This window comes from Sander lucioperca, chromosome 4, assembly GCF_008315115.2.
Source record: "Sander lucioperca isolate FBNREF2018 chromosome 4, SLUC_FBN_1.2, whole genome shotgun sequence".
In the NCBI taxonomy this organism is placed as follows: Eukaryota; Metazoa; Chordata; class Actinopteri; order Perciformes; family Percidae; genus Sander; species Sander lucioperca.
The window spans coordinates 35,165,612-35,181,152 of NC_050176.1; the positions used below are offsets into that span (position 1 = coordinate 35,165,612).

A 15,541-nucleotide genomic window follows, 5' to 3' on the forward strand; every position below is an offset into this window, starting at 1 on the left:
GTAACCGGCTCCATCTAGCCTACTGCTCCCAATAAGTGACAAAATAACGCCAACATTTTCCTATTTACATGTTGTGATTTGTATAGTCACAGCATGTACAAATAACAAGGTCACATGAGACGCAGCCATCTTCTAACCGTATACAAACTGGGAACTATATTCTCAGAAGGCGAAGCACTGCTACTTCTGCTACTTGGGCGGAGTGATTAGCGCAACACATGAAAAGCACTGTTGTTACACTCTGCTCCTCACAGAGCAAATTACTCCACCCAAGTAGCAGAAGTTGCAGTGCTTTGCCTTTTTGAGAATATAGTTCCCAGTTTGTATACGGTCCAGATCCAGAATATCATTGTCAGACAGTGTGGTGAAAGAGTTCAAAAACCTTAACGGAGGCAAAACACAGGGGGAAAACTGATTCGACATTTTGGGAAATACTGTATTCATATTCTTGCAGAGAGTTAGATGAGAAGATCGAAACTTTCTAAAATCTTTATGGTAAATATGAAACTCTAGCCAGCAGCTGGTTAGCTTAGCTTAGCACAAAGACTGGAAACAGCATAAAACATCTAACCTGGCTCCATCCAAAGGTGACATCGAAGCACACTAAAGCTCACTAATTCACACATTGTATATCGTTAAAACCAAAGCGTAAAAAACTAAATCCTAAATCAGTTCACTTGCCTTTGCTATCTCAGTAGTATATCCAGTTATGTTAATGAGGTAATTATTTGAGCCAAGTAAGGTATTAATTAGCATAAAAGATCATGATAATAACTGTTATAGTTGATTTCATGTAAGGCAACCATTTAACATACAACACTATGTCAAGAAGATCTGTTCTCCTTGTTTGTATGCAAATGTATGAAGGAAAGGGTTTTAAAATCAAATCAGTTTATTCACAGGGGAATTTATGGTCTACATTAAGGCGTCACCATGACAACTTAATGTCCCACATATCCTACCATGTGTTGCGGTGGTGAACATAAAAATGACAGAGAAGTAGGTCTCCAGTATCTTTCCACATTTAGGACACCATGCTCATTATAATACGTGATGACAGAAGCTCTCGTCACATTTGTACAGTTTCTCTTCAGTTGGCTGAGTGAACACATCAGATTTATTTAGCAGTGGTGGTCTGGCCCGAGGAGAGCACAGCTGATCTGAAATAGGGCTGCACAATTATTCGCAATTGTATCAAAATCGCAATATGGACTAGTGCAATATCCAAATCGCAGGGGGGCGCAATATTTGTTAATGGCAACATATGTGTCAAACCATTCTGAATGAAGTATTTTAGTGCTGTATCCTACAGACTAAAGAAAATATTTTTGTTTGGTACAGATCCTTGCAAAAATCACACTATAATCATTTTAATTTCTTTCAATGTTAATAATTTTCAATGAAAATGAGAATAATGATACAAAAACGGTTGTTCCCTCCAATATCGTGAATCACATCGCAATTGCAATATCAGTCAAAATAATCGCAATTAGATATTTTCCTCATATCGTGCAGCCCTAATCTGAAAACAGCTGCTATGGTCAGAGACGTTTCAGAGCCAAGGTGGAGTGTGGAGTTTGACTACAGAGCAACCATAATCACGAACCCCAAGAGCAGCACAAAGACAGTTTTACAGGCCAACAAAACCACACACACTAACTACCTTAACCCTTTGTAGTTATCTGTTGTTGCTTTAACTTCAACTTCTGTGGATGCTTTCTTCTATTACACCTTCCTTTCCTCTTTCCTTTCTTTAATTTATATTTCAAAACAATTGGGCTGCAGACAATATTTAAATCTGCGATGACTCTTGCACCCTTTGCTAAGCCCCCGTCCCCCTTAGTTGCTGCTGCTACGCCTGTCAAGCCTTCCATTCTAGTACAGCACATATGTACGGTGGCCGACAGGGGCAAACGCCCTGCAACTTAAGAAAACACACGCAAATAGACAAAACACAAGCAAATTAAGAAAACAACTTCATTAATTTGACAACACATGCGCAGCATTCAGCAAACGCGCTGCAAATACCACAACACAACCAAATACATAAACGCACTGCAAATAAAAAACGATGCAAAAAGAAAAGCACACAAACCCCGAAAAAAGAAGCGATGCAAAAAGAAAAACAACTTCATTAATTTGACAACACATGCGCAGCATTCAGCAAACGCACTGCAAATATCACAACACAACCAAATACATAACGCGCTGCAAATACACACAACACAACCAAATAGATAAACGCGCTGCAAATATGAAATGATGCACAAAGAAAAGCACACAAACCCCGAAAACAAATGCAACAAAAAAACGCTGCATCCAGATTACACAATGGAAGTTCTCCAGACCTCTAGAGGGAGCAGCTAGTGGAACAGCTGGATTTTCGACCGTTATTAACCGATATTAAATTCATATTATTATTATTATTATTATTAATAACATAATATATTATTAATATACAGTCTATGCTCCCGTCTCATGCCCTCCCGGCTGGTGCTGTCCCCGAGCTTCGGCTTTTCAAAATAAAAGCTTGCGTCTGGTCCGCTATGCGTTTGTACTTTGGTGTGTTGGATGTTTGTGAACTAAACACGGCAATCATGCTGATGAATACAATAACTTTTTTAGCAGATGTCTTACTTACAACACGTTGGAGTTAGCAAAGCAGTTTTGTGTTTATATGTGCGGGCGATTTATTCAGTTTGATAAATCCCGCGGTAAATTGGCTGGTTTACTAACAGGGAGGGACTAGAAATCCTGTCTGTTTTTTGTATTTCAAGAGTGAATTTCTCCACAATATGAATACAGATTGATCACTTTTTGATTGATCACCTATTTTGTTGGTAACCGTTGTTGCATAATCACAATATTACACTTGAGGAGGCCTACACTTCAGTAATTTCGGACCTCGAAATTAAACCCTCTCATGTGGCTTAAACAAACGTCAACGTTAAACGCTGATGCAGTTTTAAATGTTTTATCACCACGAGTTTACAGACGTCTCTGCTGATTGAGTATCAGCTGGGACCTGAGCCACACCCACCAAACGAGAGAAAACATATCTCAAACATAGATTTAATATTTACAGTCTATGCAGTCTATGCAGTTTCTCTCTCTCTCTCTCTCTCTCCCCGTGAGGTCGAAAATCAAGCTGTTCCACTAGCTGCTCCCTCTAGAGGTCTGGAGAACTTCCGTTGTGTAATCTGGATGCAGCGTTTTTTTGTTGCATTTGTTTTCTGGGTTGGTGTGCTTTTCTTTTTGCATCGTTTCATATTTGCAGTGCGTTTATGTATTTGGTTGTGTTGTGTGTATTTGCAGTGAGTTTATGTATTTGATTGTGTTGTGTGCATTTGCAGTGCGTTTGCTGAATGCTGCGCATGTGTTGTCAAATTAATGAAGTTGTTTTTCTTTTTGCATCGCTTCTTTTTTCGGGGTTTGCGTGCTTTTCTTTTTGCATCGTTTCATATTTGCAGTGCGTTTATGTATTTGGTTGTGTTGTGGTATTTGCAGCGCGTTTGCTAAATGCTGCACATGTGTTGTCAAATTAATGAAGTTGTTTTCTTAATTTGCTTGTGTTTTGTCTATTTGCGTGTGTTTTCTTAAGTTGCAGGGCGTTTGCCCCTGTCGGCCACCGTACATATGCAGTTTACAGTGATAACAGTAGTAGAGTGACCACTCAAAATTATTTGTAGTTCTTGTAACAATGGGTCCCAGATTTACCACAGAGGTAAACAAAAGCAGGCTTTTCATTTCTAGCTAGTGACCGTCAATTTTACTGGTTAAAATCACAGCTAAATAGTTACAAGAACCCTGTAAAGGATCTTAAATTTGTATTTGATGACTACATGCATGACATAATGCTAAAAGAATGAGGCAAAAGCTACATGTCGCGGATAAAAAGTCAGCATCCACACCAACTACGTGGAAGACATGAAAGTACAGTAGAGCTGCAGCATTATTCTTATATTGCAAGCAACACTGAGATTTATGTACACTTGTACAAGAAAAAAGGCTTTGGGAAAGTGGATTAACCAATGAGTTTGGCAAAAGTAACGCTATCTTATGTACTGGAGTGTAAACTTCCCCAAATCCAATAAAGTGCAGGAGCCGCTAACACTCTGATATACAGTATATATTAAACAGTGGATGTGTCAGTCCTGAACAGGGCTTTTTTTTAACGTAACCCAACATAATAATGTAGTTAGCTAATGAAATGGAAGTAGTGCTCGATTACTACTGTATGTATAGCTAGCTAGTTAGGTGGGCGTGTTAACGTTTGCAGCTTACGTTGTCAGACAAACACACTGTTTTACCCATTCATTACACTTTTGCTGTTATGTTTTTGGTTCAAGAAATACAAAAAAATGATGGAGAAATCCAAAGCTTGACATGCCGGCTGTGCCAAGTAAAGCTGTTTTGGGGAGGGGTTTGGCATACTGTCCATTGACCATCTTTCTTGGCTTTAATTCTCAGCTTTGTAATAAAAACTTTAACTTGAAAGGTGAATAATGAACATTATATTGCAGTCTTACAGTTGTTATGGGTGATAATGTTTGCCTAGCGTGATTGCTGGATATTTATGTTCGTGTTCCTCATTATTTGTCACCTCCTTTTAATTTGTACTGTAGTTTTTTTGTTGACCTTACCTTCCTAAGTTGATTTGATTTCCGTCTGGTCCTCTCCGTATATCACTGTTTGTTTCTCCACCTCTGCCTTTTCCCTGCAGTCTGTCACTCACTCCCTTTCTTATCATCTTTTTTTCTTTTGCAAAGGCTCTCCTCCCCTTCCTTAGGGTCTCATCTTTCCACTCCTCTCCCCTGCTTGACCTCTTGCGTCCCTCCACCCCTTCCCGCTTTTTTGCCGTTTCCACATGAGTGATGTGTTGCATGTGTATCTCTCACAGACAAAGATGAGTGCAGCAAGGACAACGGCGGCTGCCAGCACGAGTGCATCAACACAGTGGGCTCTTACGTTTGTCAGTGTCGCCATGGCTTTGTACTGCATGAGAACAAACATGACTGTAAGGAAGGTGGGTTTCACGTACATTCACATCAGCACACTCACTGGCATAAAAACAGTGGAGTGCACATGCAGGTGCTGCCACATTCACACAAGCATGTGCTCATTCACAAGAACAGTCATCGTCCATCATACAGCCCTTACTTTGTTTATCTACATCAGATTCCACATGACAACAGAGTGGCTCTTTCCATTTGATGATAGTGTTATCTTCACATAGAGTACATAAATCTCCATACTAGGAGCCTGAAAGCAGAGCTGTAGACTTGAGGCTTAAGATGTCGTATCAAGTCTCAAGCTTTCACCTGGTAAAATCCTGGAACAAAAACAAAATGCTTATGATGACTTGTGACTTGCTCTGAAAAACTTGAGACTTGACTTTGACTTGCCTTAAAGGACTTCAGAACTGAAAACGTACTTCATTGAACCTAGACTTGACTTGGACTTGCCACAAGGAACTTGACATTTACTTTGAAAGACTTGGACTTGGACTCAAATGGACTCAAATGACTCAAGGCCCCAAAATACTTAAAAACAGCACTTGTTGCTGGTAGCTCTGCTCACTGAGGCTTGACTTGGACTTGCCCTTTAGGACTTGAGACATACTCTGAAGGACTTGAGACTTGAGTTAGACTTGTCTCAAATGTCGTGCCTCACTTTGGCTAACCCTAAAAGACTTGAGCTCTACTTTGATAAACTTGAAAGATGCAAAGATGCAGCACAAATTGACCGAACCAAGTTCAAGGTAAATACAGTAGAAATAGCCTACAAAGTTATTAAATTATAAATCATATATATGTTATAAAACATCATATATATGTTAAATACAGCATTTGTTTTGTGTGTATTGGTCCCGGTCCAGGGCTTCGGACTGACTTGAGACTTAATTTGAAAACAGCTCTGCCTGCAAGTCACTAAGGCTGTGTTCACTGTGACGTGTGATTGTGTTTGTGTGTGAAAAGCAAACACAGATAGGGGAAAAGGCCTCAGTTTGACAGAAAACATTATTTATTATTTATTAAAAGCTTATAGCACATTCCCCTGTGCATGTGTGCGTGTGCACACACACACACACACACACACATACACACACACACACACACAAAACTGTTGAATTGACATGTTATACTCAACTCTTTGAAGTTGAACTTTTGAACGCTTACACACACCACATCAACACTCACACATATACTCACTTCACTAAAGGCTCCCTGTGCTGCTCGTAAAAACACTCATATTTCAAACATCTGGGAGCTTGAAAGCATTGCATGTAGCGCTGTCTTCCTGTGTGTGTGTGTGTGTGTGTGTGTGTGTTTATATGTGCATTAGATCAGCTTGACCCAGTAACTTTGCAGAGTCATGTAAATCCTTCTTCCCATCACACAGCTTGTGTCCGTGTGTGTGGTTATGTACGTACATACATACAGTATAGTATGTGCATGTGAAAGTTTCAACACGAGGAGATGGACATTTGGACATTTAAAACAGACAGACTTTTTAGTGATAGTAGTCACCTGCCAGAAGTGTTTGACACTGTAAGACAGTGGAAAAGAAAAGAGTGCCAGAAAGACAAAAAACTTAAAAGTCTGTATTTTTTATGGTCTCAGGGATCTGTTTAATCACTTTCATGAAAGGAAGACATCTGTCAAACTTGAGACTGATTATTTACTTGATTTCTGGTTAAAAAAATTATAAACTATTACATTTCCTGTTAACGTGATCATGTGAAAAGATAGTTTGCTATGTCAGACAACACAATTATGACACAATTTATTGCTCAAATCTGTATCATGTCAGTAGCTAGATGTTTTAAAGGTGTGAGAGTATTTTGTAACAATGGTGTGTGTGGAATATGACGTCTGTATTTAACACTTTGCCTGTTAGAAGACTCTCCTTTACATTCATACATTGTTCTTGTAAGTTCATCCATCTCATTCTGTACATGGGTTCAGTTTGTCTGACTCTAAATAAAACCTGTCACTCTGGAATACATCTTGTTGTCTTGTGCATGCCTCCTGCCTCCCATCACCTTCATTAAGCCATTCATTTATCTCACACACACAAATGCCATGTGTGACTGTGAGGGCTGCTGTGGATAGCTTTCATTGCTGTTATTTTAACTGATACAAACTCCAGGAGGAAAGCAGTCAGCAACTTCGACCAGAAATAATTGCTACACAGTGGTTAGCATGCTACAATATTAGCTCACAGTTGATATGTTATCTTGTAAAGTAGTAGAGTTATAGTCAGTCAGTTGCCCAGCAGCGAATGATGTTGCTATTGCTCAGCAGTGCAGAGCCAGGGAGTATTAACAAAGCAATAACAGAGCAGTTGACTACAAATGAAAAATAGATTTTTGGCTAACTCAGGCGCATTTACAGTAATATTTATTAATGTGCACAGAACCTGTTAGACTAATAAATACATCAGTAAAATAGACTACTGAGTAACTGCTCCTGTAACATTATAGAGTAGCAATGTGGACAAAGCTGCAGGTCCCAGAGGTACCTTTTCTTCCTTGACTTGGACTTTTCTCAAATAACTTGAGACTCTAATTAAATTGGCCCCAAAATGCTTAAAAACAGGTTGGTTGCTGGTCACTATAGCTTGTTAACTGAGAATTGACTTGGACCTGCTTTTTAGAACTTAAGATGTACTTTAAAAGACTTGAGACTTGTCTTAAATGATTTGCTTGACTTGGACTTACATGTAAGATGCAGCACAAACAGAGCAGGTGCAAATCAGAGTTGTAGCTGGGTTGAGATCTGAGACTGTGAAGGCCAGAGCATGTGATTCACATCATTTTCATTCATATCAAATCAGTCAGTGACCTCTTGTGCAATGTATCGATGCATCTAAACTCATTATCATATTTATTTGGGGTTTTCCTTTATGTTGTCACTTGACTGTCATTGCTGAACTCATCCGGATTGGATCTTGAATCTTGAATCCTGAAAGGGATTTGATTGAAATTGCTGGACGCATTAACAATCTCGTAACCGTGGCCTGCAAAACAAAACAAGAAATGTGCGAGGAACATAATTTTGAGCTCAATAATTAGATGTTTAGGATCTAATCCTACACATCCTGTGTTTTTAGGATCCATTTCCTAAACATCCAATCAACAAGGGCTTAGATTTTAGATGGAAGTGTTTTCAATAAGTACTGTGTTTTATAGGAATGTTTAAAACAGTCTGAATGTAACTATAAGCACAAAAATTCCCCTTTCTCTGCATTGGATCCATATCATGGATTTTTGCTTTTGCTTCTATAAATGACATCCACCTTTAAATGTTGTAGGTAATAGATGACTTGTACTACTACTAATAGAGAGTTGTTTTATGTACTATACTCCATCTATGCAAAGTACAAAAGGCTAAATGTAGAAGTGTGTTTGTTTAAAGCATGCGGGCATGCTTCCATGTGAAATTCACACTAAACTTGTCATCAGGATGTGTTTCTTTGAAATATTTTCTCTCTCTTTTGGTTCTCTTGTTTCTCTCCTTCCTGTTCCCTTTCCATTTCCTCTGACCTTTTCCTGTGCAGCCATGATTTTAACTTCCTCTCTATGTGTGTGCTTGCGTGTTTCTGTGTGTGTGGATATGTGTGTTCAGCTGAGTGTGAGCATAAGATCCACAGCCCCAGTGGGACCCTGAGCAGCCCAAACTGGCCAGACAAGTATCCCAGCCGAAAGGAGTGCACCTGGGACATCACAGCCACGCCGGGACACCGAATCAAGATAGTAAGTGTGTTGAAATCAAGCAGATTTCGGGGCTAGCAAAGCCTTCTTTAAACCCTATACTTATAGCATTATTGCCCTTCTTCCCTTCCTCATCACATTATTCTGTCTGTGAGGTCTCTCACGTCACATCTTATGTTAAAACCTCAGGCTGCCTTCCCCCTTCTTTCTCTATGATCTCTCTTTCCCATGTTCCACTTATGAAACCCAAATGTGAATGAGGGAGAAAGTGCACGTTTGTATATTCGGGCTAACTGCAAGCGTGTGCTCATGCGTTAGTAAGAGGCCTTGGGCAGTGGCCATCTGTGTCCCTGTGGCTTTCTGTGCGTGTGTGTGTGTGTGTGTGTGTGTGTGCGTGCGTGCGTGCGTGTGTTAAGCTTGCATGTGCACACATGCACATGCATTTATGCATGTTTAGCATTTATGTGTCACCACAAATAGTCATCTCCACATTTTTCGAGTTACTGAAGATACTTATTTAGAAATAAACTGACATATTATGCTCTGCCATGTGTATCATGGATTGAAGATAGTTGAGGCTGAAAAGTTCCAAGTCTGACATGCATGATTTGTCTGAAGAGATGGAAGAGAGAGAGAGAGAGAGAGAGAGAGAGAGAGAGAGAGAGAGAGAGAGAGAGAGAGAGAGAGAGAGAGTTTGACAGAACGTTAGCTCAGACAGATGTTGTTTGCCTAACAATGTTAGCTTTGATGCAAATGGAGTTTTTACCAACATAGACACATGCTGTAGACAACCAGCTGTGATGCAAGCTGCATTATTCGCATACTTGCTTGCATATCTTGTACCTGGACGATTATAGTACTATACTAATTATAGTACATGTACTAGGGGGGCAGATCAGGCCGACATGTCCTCCTTGAGAGTTTCTAAATGTGCACAAGGTAAACATTGTGACTCGTGAGGATGTTACATTGTTAACATTTAGATCAGGACAGAAAAAGCAGCAGTGGCAACAAGCTCTGTTACTTTCTCTTCAAAATGCTCAGCCATTATTGTTGTTATTTGTTTAGAGTCAGCTGCTAACCTGACCTTATACTGTATACTGCACCCACTGTCCATGTGCTTAATAGCATCTTGCTGACATATAACATTAATTTTTGAGGATGCATGCAAGCAACGATCCACAGGAATACAACATGTGTAGTTAAAAGCATTAACGATTATATTCAATAATGGTTAATCTTCCTGATTTCTCGATTAACTATTTGGTCTATAAAACATTAGAAAATAGGTTAGAATTCAATGAAGAAAACTGCTTGTTTTGTTCGACCAACAGTCCGAAGCTTAAAGGTATTCAGTTTATTATCACATAACACAAAGGAAATCAGCAATTCCTCTCATTTTAGAGGCTGGAACTAGGTAATGTTGGCATTCAAGCTTGAAAAGTAATTTAATTCATCATTTTTTTGTCTATTCATTCCTCATAAAGACCAAGTACAGGAGCTCACATGCCCATATTCACAGTGTGCTTCAGATAATCCTCCTAAAGTCCACTAATGTTCCTCATGCAAATACACACACACACACACACACACACACACACACACACACACACACACACACACACACACACATTCCTGGTCTAGACACACAATCAAATGTTAGGGATTTAACTCTTCACATCACTTCCTCTCTGCAGCCACACGCTGAGCATGCTAGATGTTATCAAAATTGTCATCAACTGTCATTATTTAGTTTTGATAATCTCTTATCGCCGCTTACGTAACTGAAAACACATTACATCATCAGCTATGGTAACACATTTAGTAGTGTTTGCATGTTGTGAATGTGCAACTTCATGTGATTTACACACATATACACACAAATTGTGAAATTTGTTCGTGTGTGTGTGTGTGTGTGTGTGTGTGTGTGTGTGTGCGCGTGAGTGTGTGTTGAGATTAGCCGGTGTGCTCTGTATATCCACAGTAATGACATCGCAGCGGGATATATTTAATACCAGAAATCTGAGCGTAGACATGAAGGTCATTCCGTTCTTGCTTCCTCACCCTCTGTCACACACACACACACACACACACACACACACGCACACACGCACGCACGCACGCACGCACACGCACACGCACACGCACACACACACACACACACACACACACACACACACACACACACACACACACACACACATACTTGGGAATAGTAAACAGATCCACAAACCAGTGTCTCACCCAAGCTACAGTTAGAAACATCTGGAAGCCATCCCGAGCCCAGAATCAAACACTTCCCCTCTCAGTAACGACATCCTCACATCAGCCCACCTTTTGCTCTGCTCTCTCCTTCCGCCTGGCTGGTAAAAATCAATGCGGTGCGGTGTTTGTGGTGGCGTGATGGAGCACGGTTCAGGAGACAATCAGAGAGGTGTGTGACTGTGTGTGGGTGAGAGGCCTGCAAGGTGTTATGACTCAGCTCACGGTGACTTGATTAGATTAGGAATCGTGACACTGTGTACATGCATGTCAGTGTGTAAGCAATATGTAGGCAAAGGAACAGGCGTTCTGTAGATTTATATTAAAGAATATGAAATGCAAATGTATTTATTTTGGTTTGAAAGAGTTTTAAAGGGAACAGCCTGAAAATGATTCATTGTATGTCTCAAAAATGTCTCATATTGTAGTAAACCATTACATAAGTTATTGGTGACACAAATTGGTGTTGTTTTTATATTAAAAATGGATCACATGACTATGTGTACCTGTAACCACTTTTCCGTTTTCTTTACTGTTCCAGTTCACTCCCACCGCTGACATTGTGTCATTTTTGGACTCATCAGGCAGATGTTTCCAGATGAAAAGAAAAAAAAACTGACTATACGTTACCTTCACAGAACCAAATGCCTGACAGACAAACTAATATGTGACTAGCTGGTGACCATAGTGGAGCATTAACAATCTAAAAAGCAAGATAATTTTCTCAGGAGTTGGTGGAGACCAAAAGAGAGCTTAAAAAGAGTGGTTGGACTTTAATTCATCAGGTGGCCACGACTCCAAATGAATGATAATGTTGCTCCATATCAGCTGGATGTGTAAATTGGCAACTGTTTGCTAACGAGTTCACCATATCAACTTAAAAAGTGGTAATATGTCAGTGTTGTGTTAAGTTTCCACTTTCAACCAAAGTTGTCTAGCTTCTCCATCCAGCTACAATAACTCTGAGCTCAGGTGTGCCTTGTTTTTTTAATAAAATTATTAGATCCCAATTCAGGAAATTGCTCACACATTTAAGACTCTAACAAAGGATGCACTCTTGTCATTAGTCTTTTTTCTAATTTCTCCTCTCCTTTTCACTCTGATTTGCCTTTTGACTAACTTTCATTGTCGTTGCTCTCAGATTTTGCACCATGTTATCCATACGTGTACATACTGTAGGACATACATTTGTGGCTTTGTTGTAAATCCCTGTGAACAAATAAGAACATCATCAAGACTTACAGCATCTATACTGTATTTTACAGTAATTTGTGTACGACTGAGTTAGACAATCTCTCAAGTCTGCTTCATTGCTTCACCCGCAAAACTAAACTGCTTTACTGCACAAAACGAAGAGGCCACAGATCATCCAGTGCAGACAGAACTAATGTCAGATTTCACTTACTTTCAGGGACCTCACCTTCAAAGGTTTTCACTGAAACTACCTTCTAACAAAGTAATAGTCCCTATAAAAACTGTGGAAAGCCAGGTCAACAGTTAATCTTCCAACACCTTCTCACATCTCACTCAGCGTCCTCTCACCCTCTCTGTCTCTACCTTTCCAGGCCTTCAATGAGTTTGAGATTGAGCAGCATCAGGAATGTGCATATGACCATTTGGAGGCCTTTGACGGGGACAGCGACACGGCGGCCATCTTGGGTCGATTGTGTGGCAGCAAGATCCCGGAGCAGTTGGTCTCCACCGGCAACAAGATGTACCTCCGCTTCATTTCTGACGCCTCAGTACAAAGGAAGGGCTTCCAAGCTACACACTCCACAGGTGTGTGTCTGTGTGGAAGCATATTTAAGTGTTTGTGCATGTTATTAATGTTTTCTGGTAATATCTCACTTTATGCGCAACACTGTGCGAGTTTTTTGGATCTGCAAAGAGCATCACTCACATTCACCTGCTTAGCTTTCTCAAGTTTCAATTGTTTTTTTAGAGCAATATCTACCTCTAGTGGTTCACAACAGCACATACACGATGAAAATCATTCATTAAATCTAACAAGAGTTTATTGACTATCTGGGCCAAAACAAAATCTAACAAATGTCTAATTTTACAGATTAAAATGTACCTTTTTACTGATCATGTGTTTCTGCAGAGTGTGGAGGTCGTCTGAAAGCAGAAGCTCGTCAGAAGAACCTTTACTCTCACTCTCAGTTTGGAGACAATAATTACCCGGGTCACACAGACTGCGAGTGGCTGCTGACGGCCGAACAGGGCTACGGCATCGAGCTGAGCTTCATTACGTTTGAGGTAGAGGAGGAAGCTGACTGTGGTTATGACTACATCGAGCTGTACAACGGGTACGACGCCGACTCACATCGACTCGGTCGCTTCTGCGGTTCAGGGGTAAGATTTTATGTTCTTTTTAAAGGCTCATTTTTCATGTTTGATGTGAAAACTTAGCCAAGTTCAGAGGACCAAAACCAGCAATGAATTGATTTCCCTAAGAAGTATTGCTAGTGTAACCAAAGCCTGAAATATCCTATTCCTCTTTGCTATAGAGCTCCATTGTTGTATAAATAACACATCATAAGCCGCACCTTTACACTGGGTTTCATGTTCCTTCATTACGATGAACATGAGCACTGTAGTTTGTTTTGAGTCCATCCCACATACACCATCCTCCTGCCGTAAATACTCACTAGAGCACTAAAGGTGTATTATCCTGCAGATGAAATGAGCCCAACAAATGTACCGTTTAGTCCTGTTTGAGTAACGTTTACTAACAACTACAGTGCCCAGCTAAATTTTTTTTTAAATAATAGCACTTAGGAATGATATGTTTGTGAACCAGCGGGAGGAAGTCAGAAAGTATAGCATGAAAGATAAATATAGAATAGCATCAGTCTAATCTTTAACTACAAACCTGTATATTTTGCATTATTGCTGTGGACTTAGATGTTTTATTCTTCCTACCATTGCAGGCAGACATTAGTTTCAATTGTTTGGTATCAATATGTTATTAGCAGATGCTTGTTTTGCTTGAGTTTTGTAACCCATCATAGTATACACCAAAATATAGTCACTGGGGCGCCTGGATAGCTCACCTGGTAGAGCGTAGGCCCCATGTACAGAGGCTCAGTCCTCGCCACAGCGGCTGCAGGTTCAATTCTGACCTGCGGCATGTCATTCCCCCTCTCTCTCCCCTTTCATGTCAAAACTCTCCTGTCAAATAAAGACCTAAAATACAAAAAAAAAGATATTTCCAAATTTGTTTTGTGTCTTTTATTTTTTGTAAACGCAAAGTTCTTGTTAAGCTCCTTGTGTCAATATGAAACACTGATGCCTTAAGAGAGTACAGTACTTGAGTAATTGTACCTTGTTATGTTCCACCAATTAGAATGACACATGGGGACTATCTGGAAATTGGGAAAAATACACACACAACCTCCCCATCTATAAAACAACACACATAAAGAAGCTGTGACGTAAAGAATATTTGATTTGTAGTTAATAGACTGAATTATACAAAACTCTGTGATATGACCCTCTAAATGTCTGACAAACTGCTTCTCATGCCTCTCTATCTTCCGTTCCTCAGCCCAGGGAGGAGATCTACTCGCCTGGAGGCGCTATGCTGATCCGTTTCCATAGCGACGACACAATCAGCAAGAAGGGCTTCCACATCCGCTACACGAGCACCAAGTTCCAGGAGAGCCTTCACACCAGGAAATGACCTCACACGCAGCCCGTGACCTCTGACCTCTGTGCAGCCCCCCGCCACTGTCACCCTGACCTTCACCATGGCAACGAGAAAAGTACAGCCTGTCCCCTCTTCTCAGACCCAGCAGACAGATGTGGACGTTCGCCAGCCGCGGGTGGAAGACAAACACTTTACGCGAACATTAGTCTCCCCTCTGTGGCCCCGCACAGGTCATCGCAATGTGAGACGAGACAGGAAAAACAACGAGATATATTAATATGAGACGACTGAGTGAGCCATTTCTGTGGAGGAGATGGTTTTCATTACTGCACATCAAGCTACCCTCAGTGTGGATACTCACAGTTGCAAAACAAAAGAGTACAAACACACACATAAACACACAATATTCATATTCAGAATTATAAACTATGGATGCTTGAGGAACTGAGAAGCTTCTACCTAAAAGAAAAAGCATCAAACAAGGGAGTTTTGAGTCTTTTTTGACTCCTTGAACTGTGCAACTTACTGTGATCAGACGGCTGCTCATACCCACAGTAACTGGGAGGAAACTCTAAAAAAGACATTTTTATTGCCTTTGATGCCTGGGAACTGGTCTCTTCAACCCAGCTCAGAACGGCTGCAGATGATTTTATTTCATGTCTTATTGTAAAAACCCATTGTGTTTACTGTATGTGTGTCTGTGTGTACAGAGAAAAAGAACAAACAAAAGGCTGAAGGCCGTCATTTGCCCTTTTTGCTTAAAGCTTATGCAGACGACCATCGTGGAATGGGGAAAAAATATAAAACGTTGCAAATGGAGAATTTCCAAATGATCTGTGATGTTAATGTTAAGCCTTGCATTATGTTGTGTGTGTGTCCATGCTGTTTTTGAGTTTGCACCATCACCATCT

At 40.3% G+C, this 15,541-nt stretch overlaps 1 protein-coding gene across 3 annotated transcripts in view; it reads left to right on the forward strand.

Annotated features, from left to right (window-relative positions):
• The window catches only part of tll1 (tolloid-like 1), a 52,275-nt gene extending 37,516 nt beyond the window's left edge, over window positions 1-14,759 (forward strand). For all 3 annotated transcript variants that reach the window (XM_036000119.1, XM_031276985.2, XM_031276983.2), the window contains 5 exons: window positions 4,901-5,026; window positions 8,631-8,758; window positions 12,544-12,757; window positions 13,083-13,333; window positions 14,529-14,759. In XM_036000119.1, the coding sequence (XP_035856012.1) occupies window positions 4,901-5,026; window positions 8,631-8,758; window positions 12,544-12,757; window positions 13,083-13,333; window positions 14,529-14,663 (854 nt within the window). In that variant the 3' untranslated portion in view covers window positions 14,664-14,759. The remainder of the gene's footprint in view (window positions 1-4,900; window positions 5,027-8,630; window positions 8,759-12,543; window positions 12,758-13,082; window positions 13,334-14,528) is intronic.
• The last annotated feature ends 782 nt before the right edge of the window (window positions 14,760-15,541 follow it).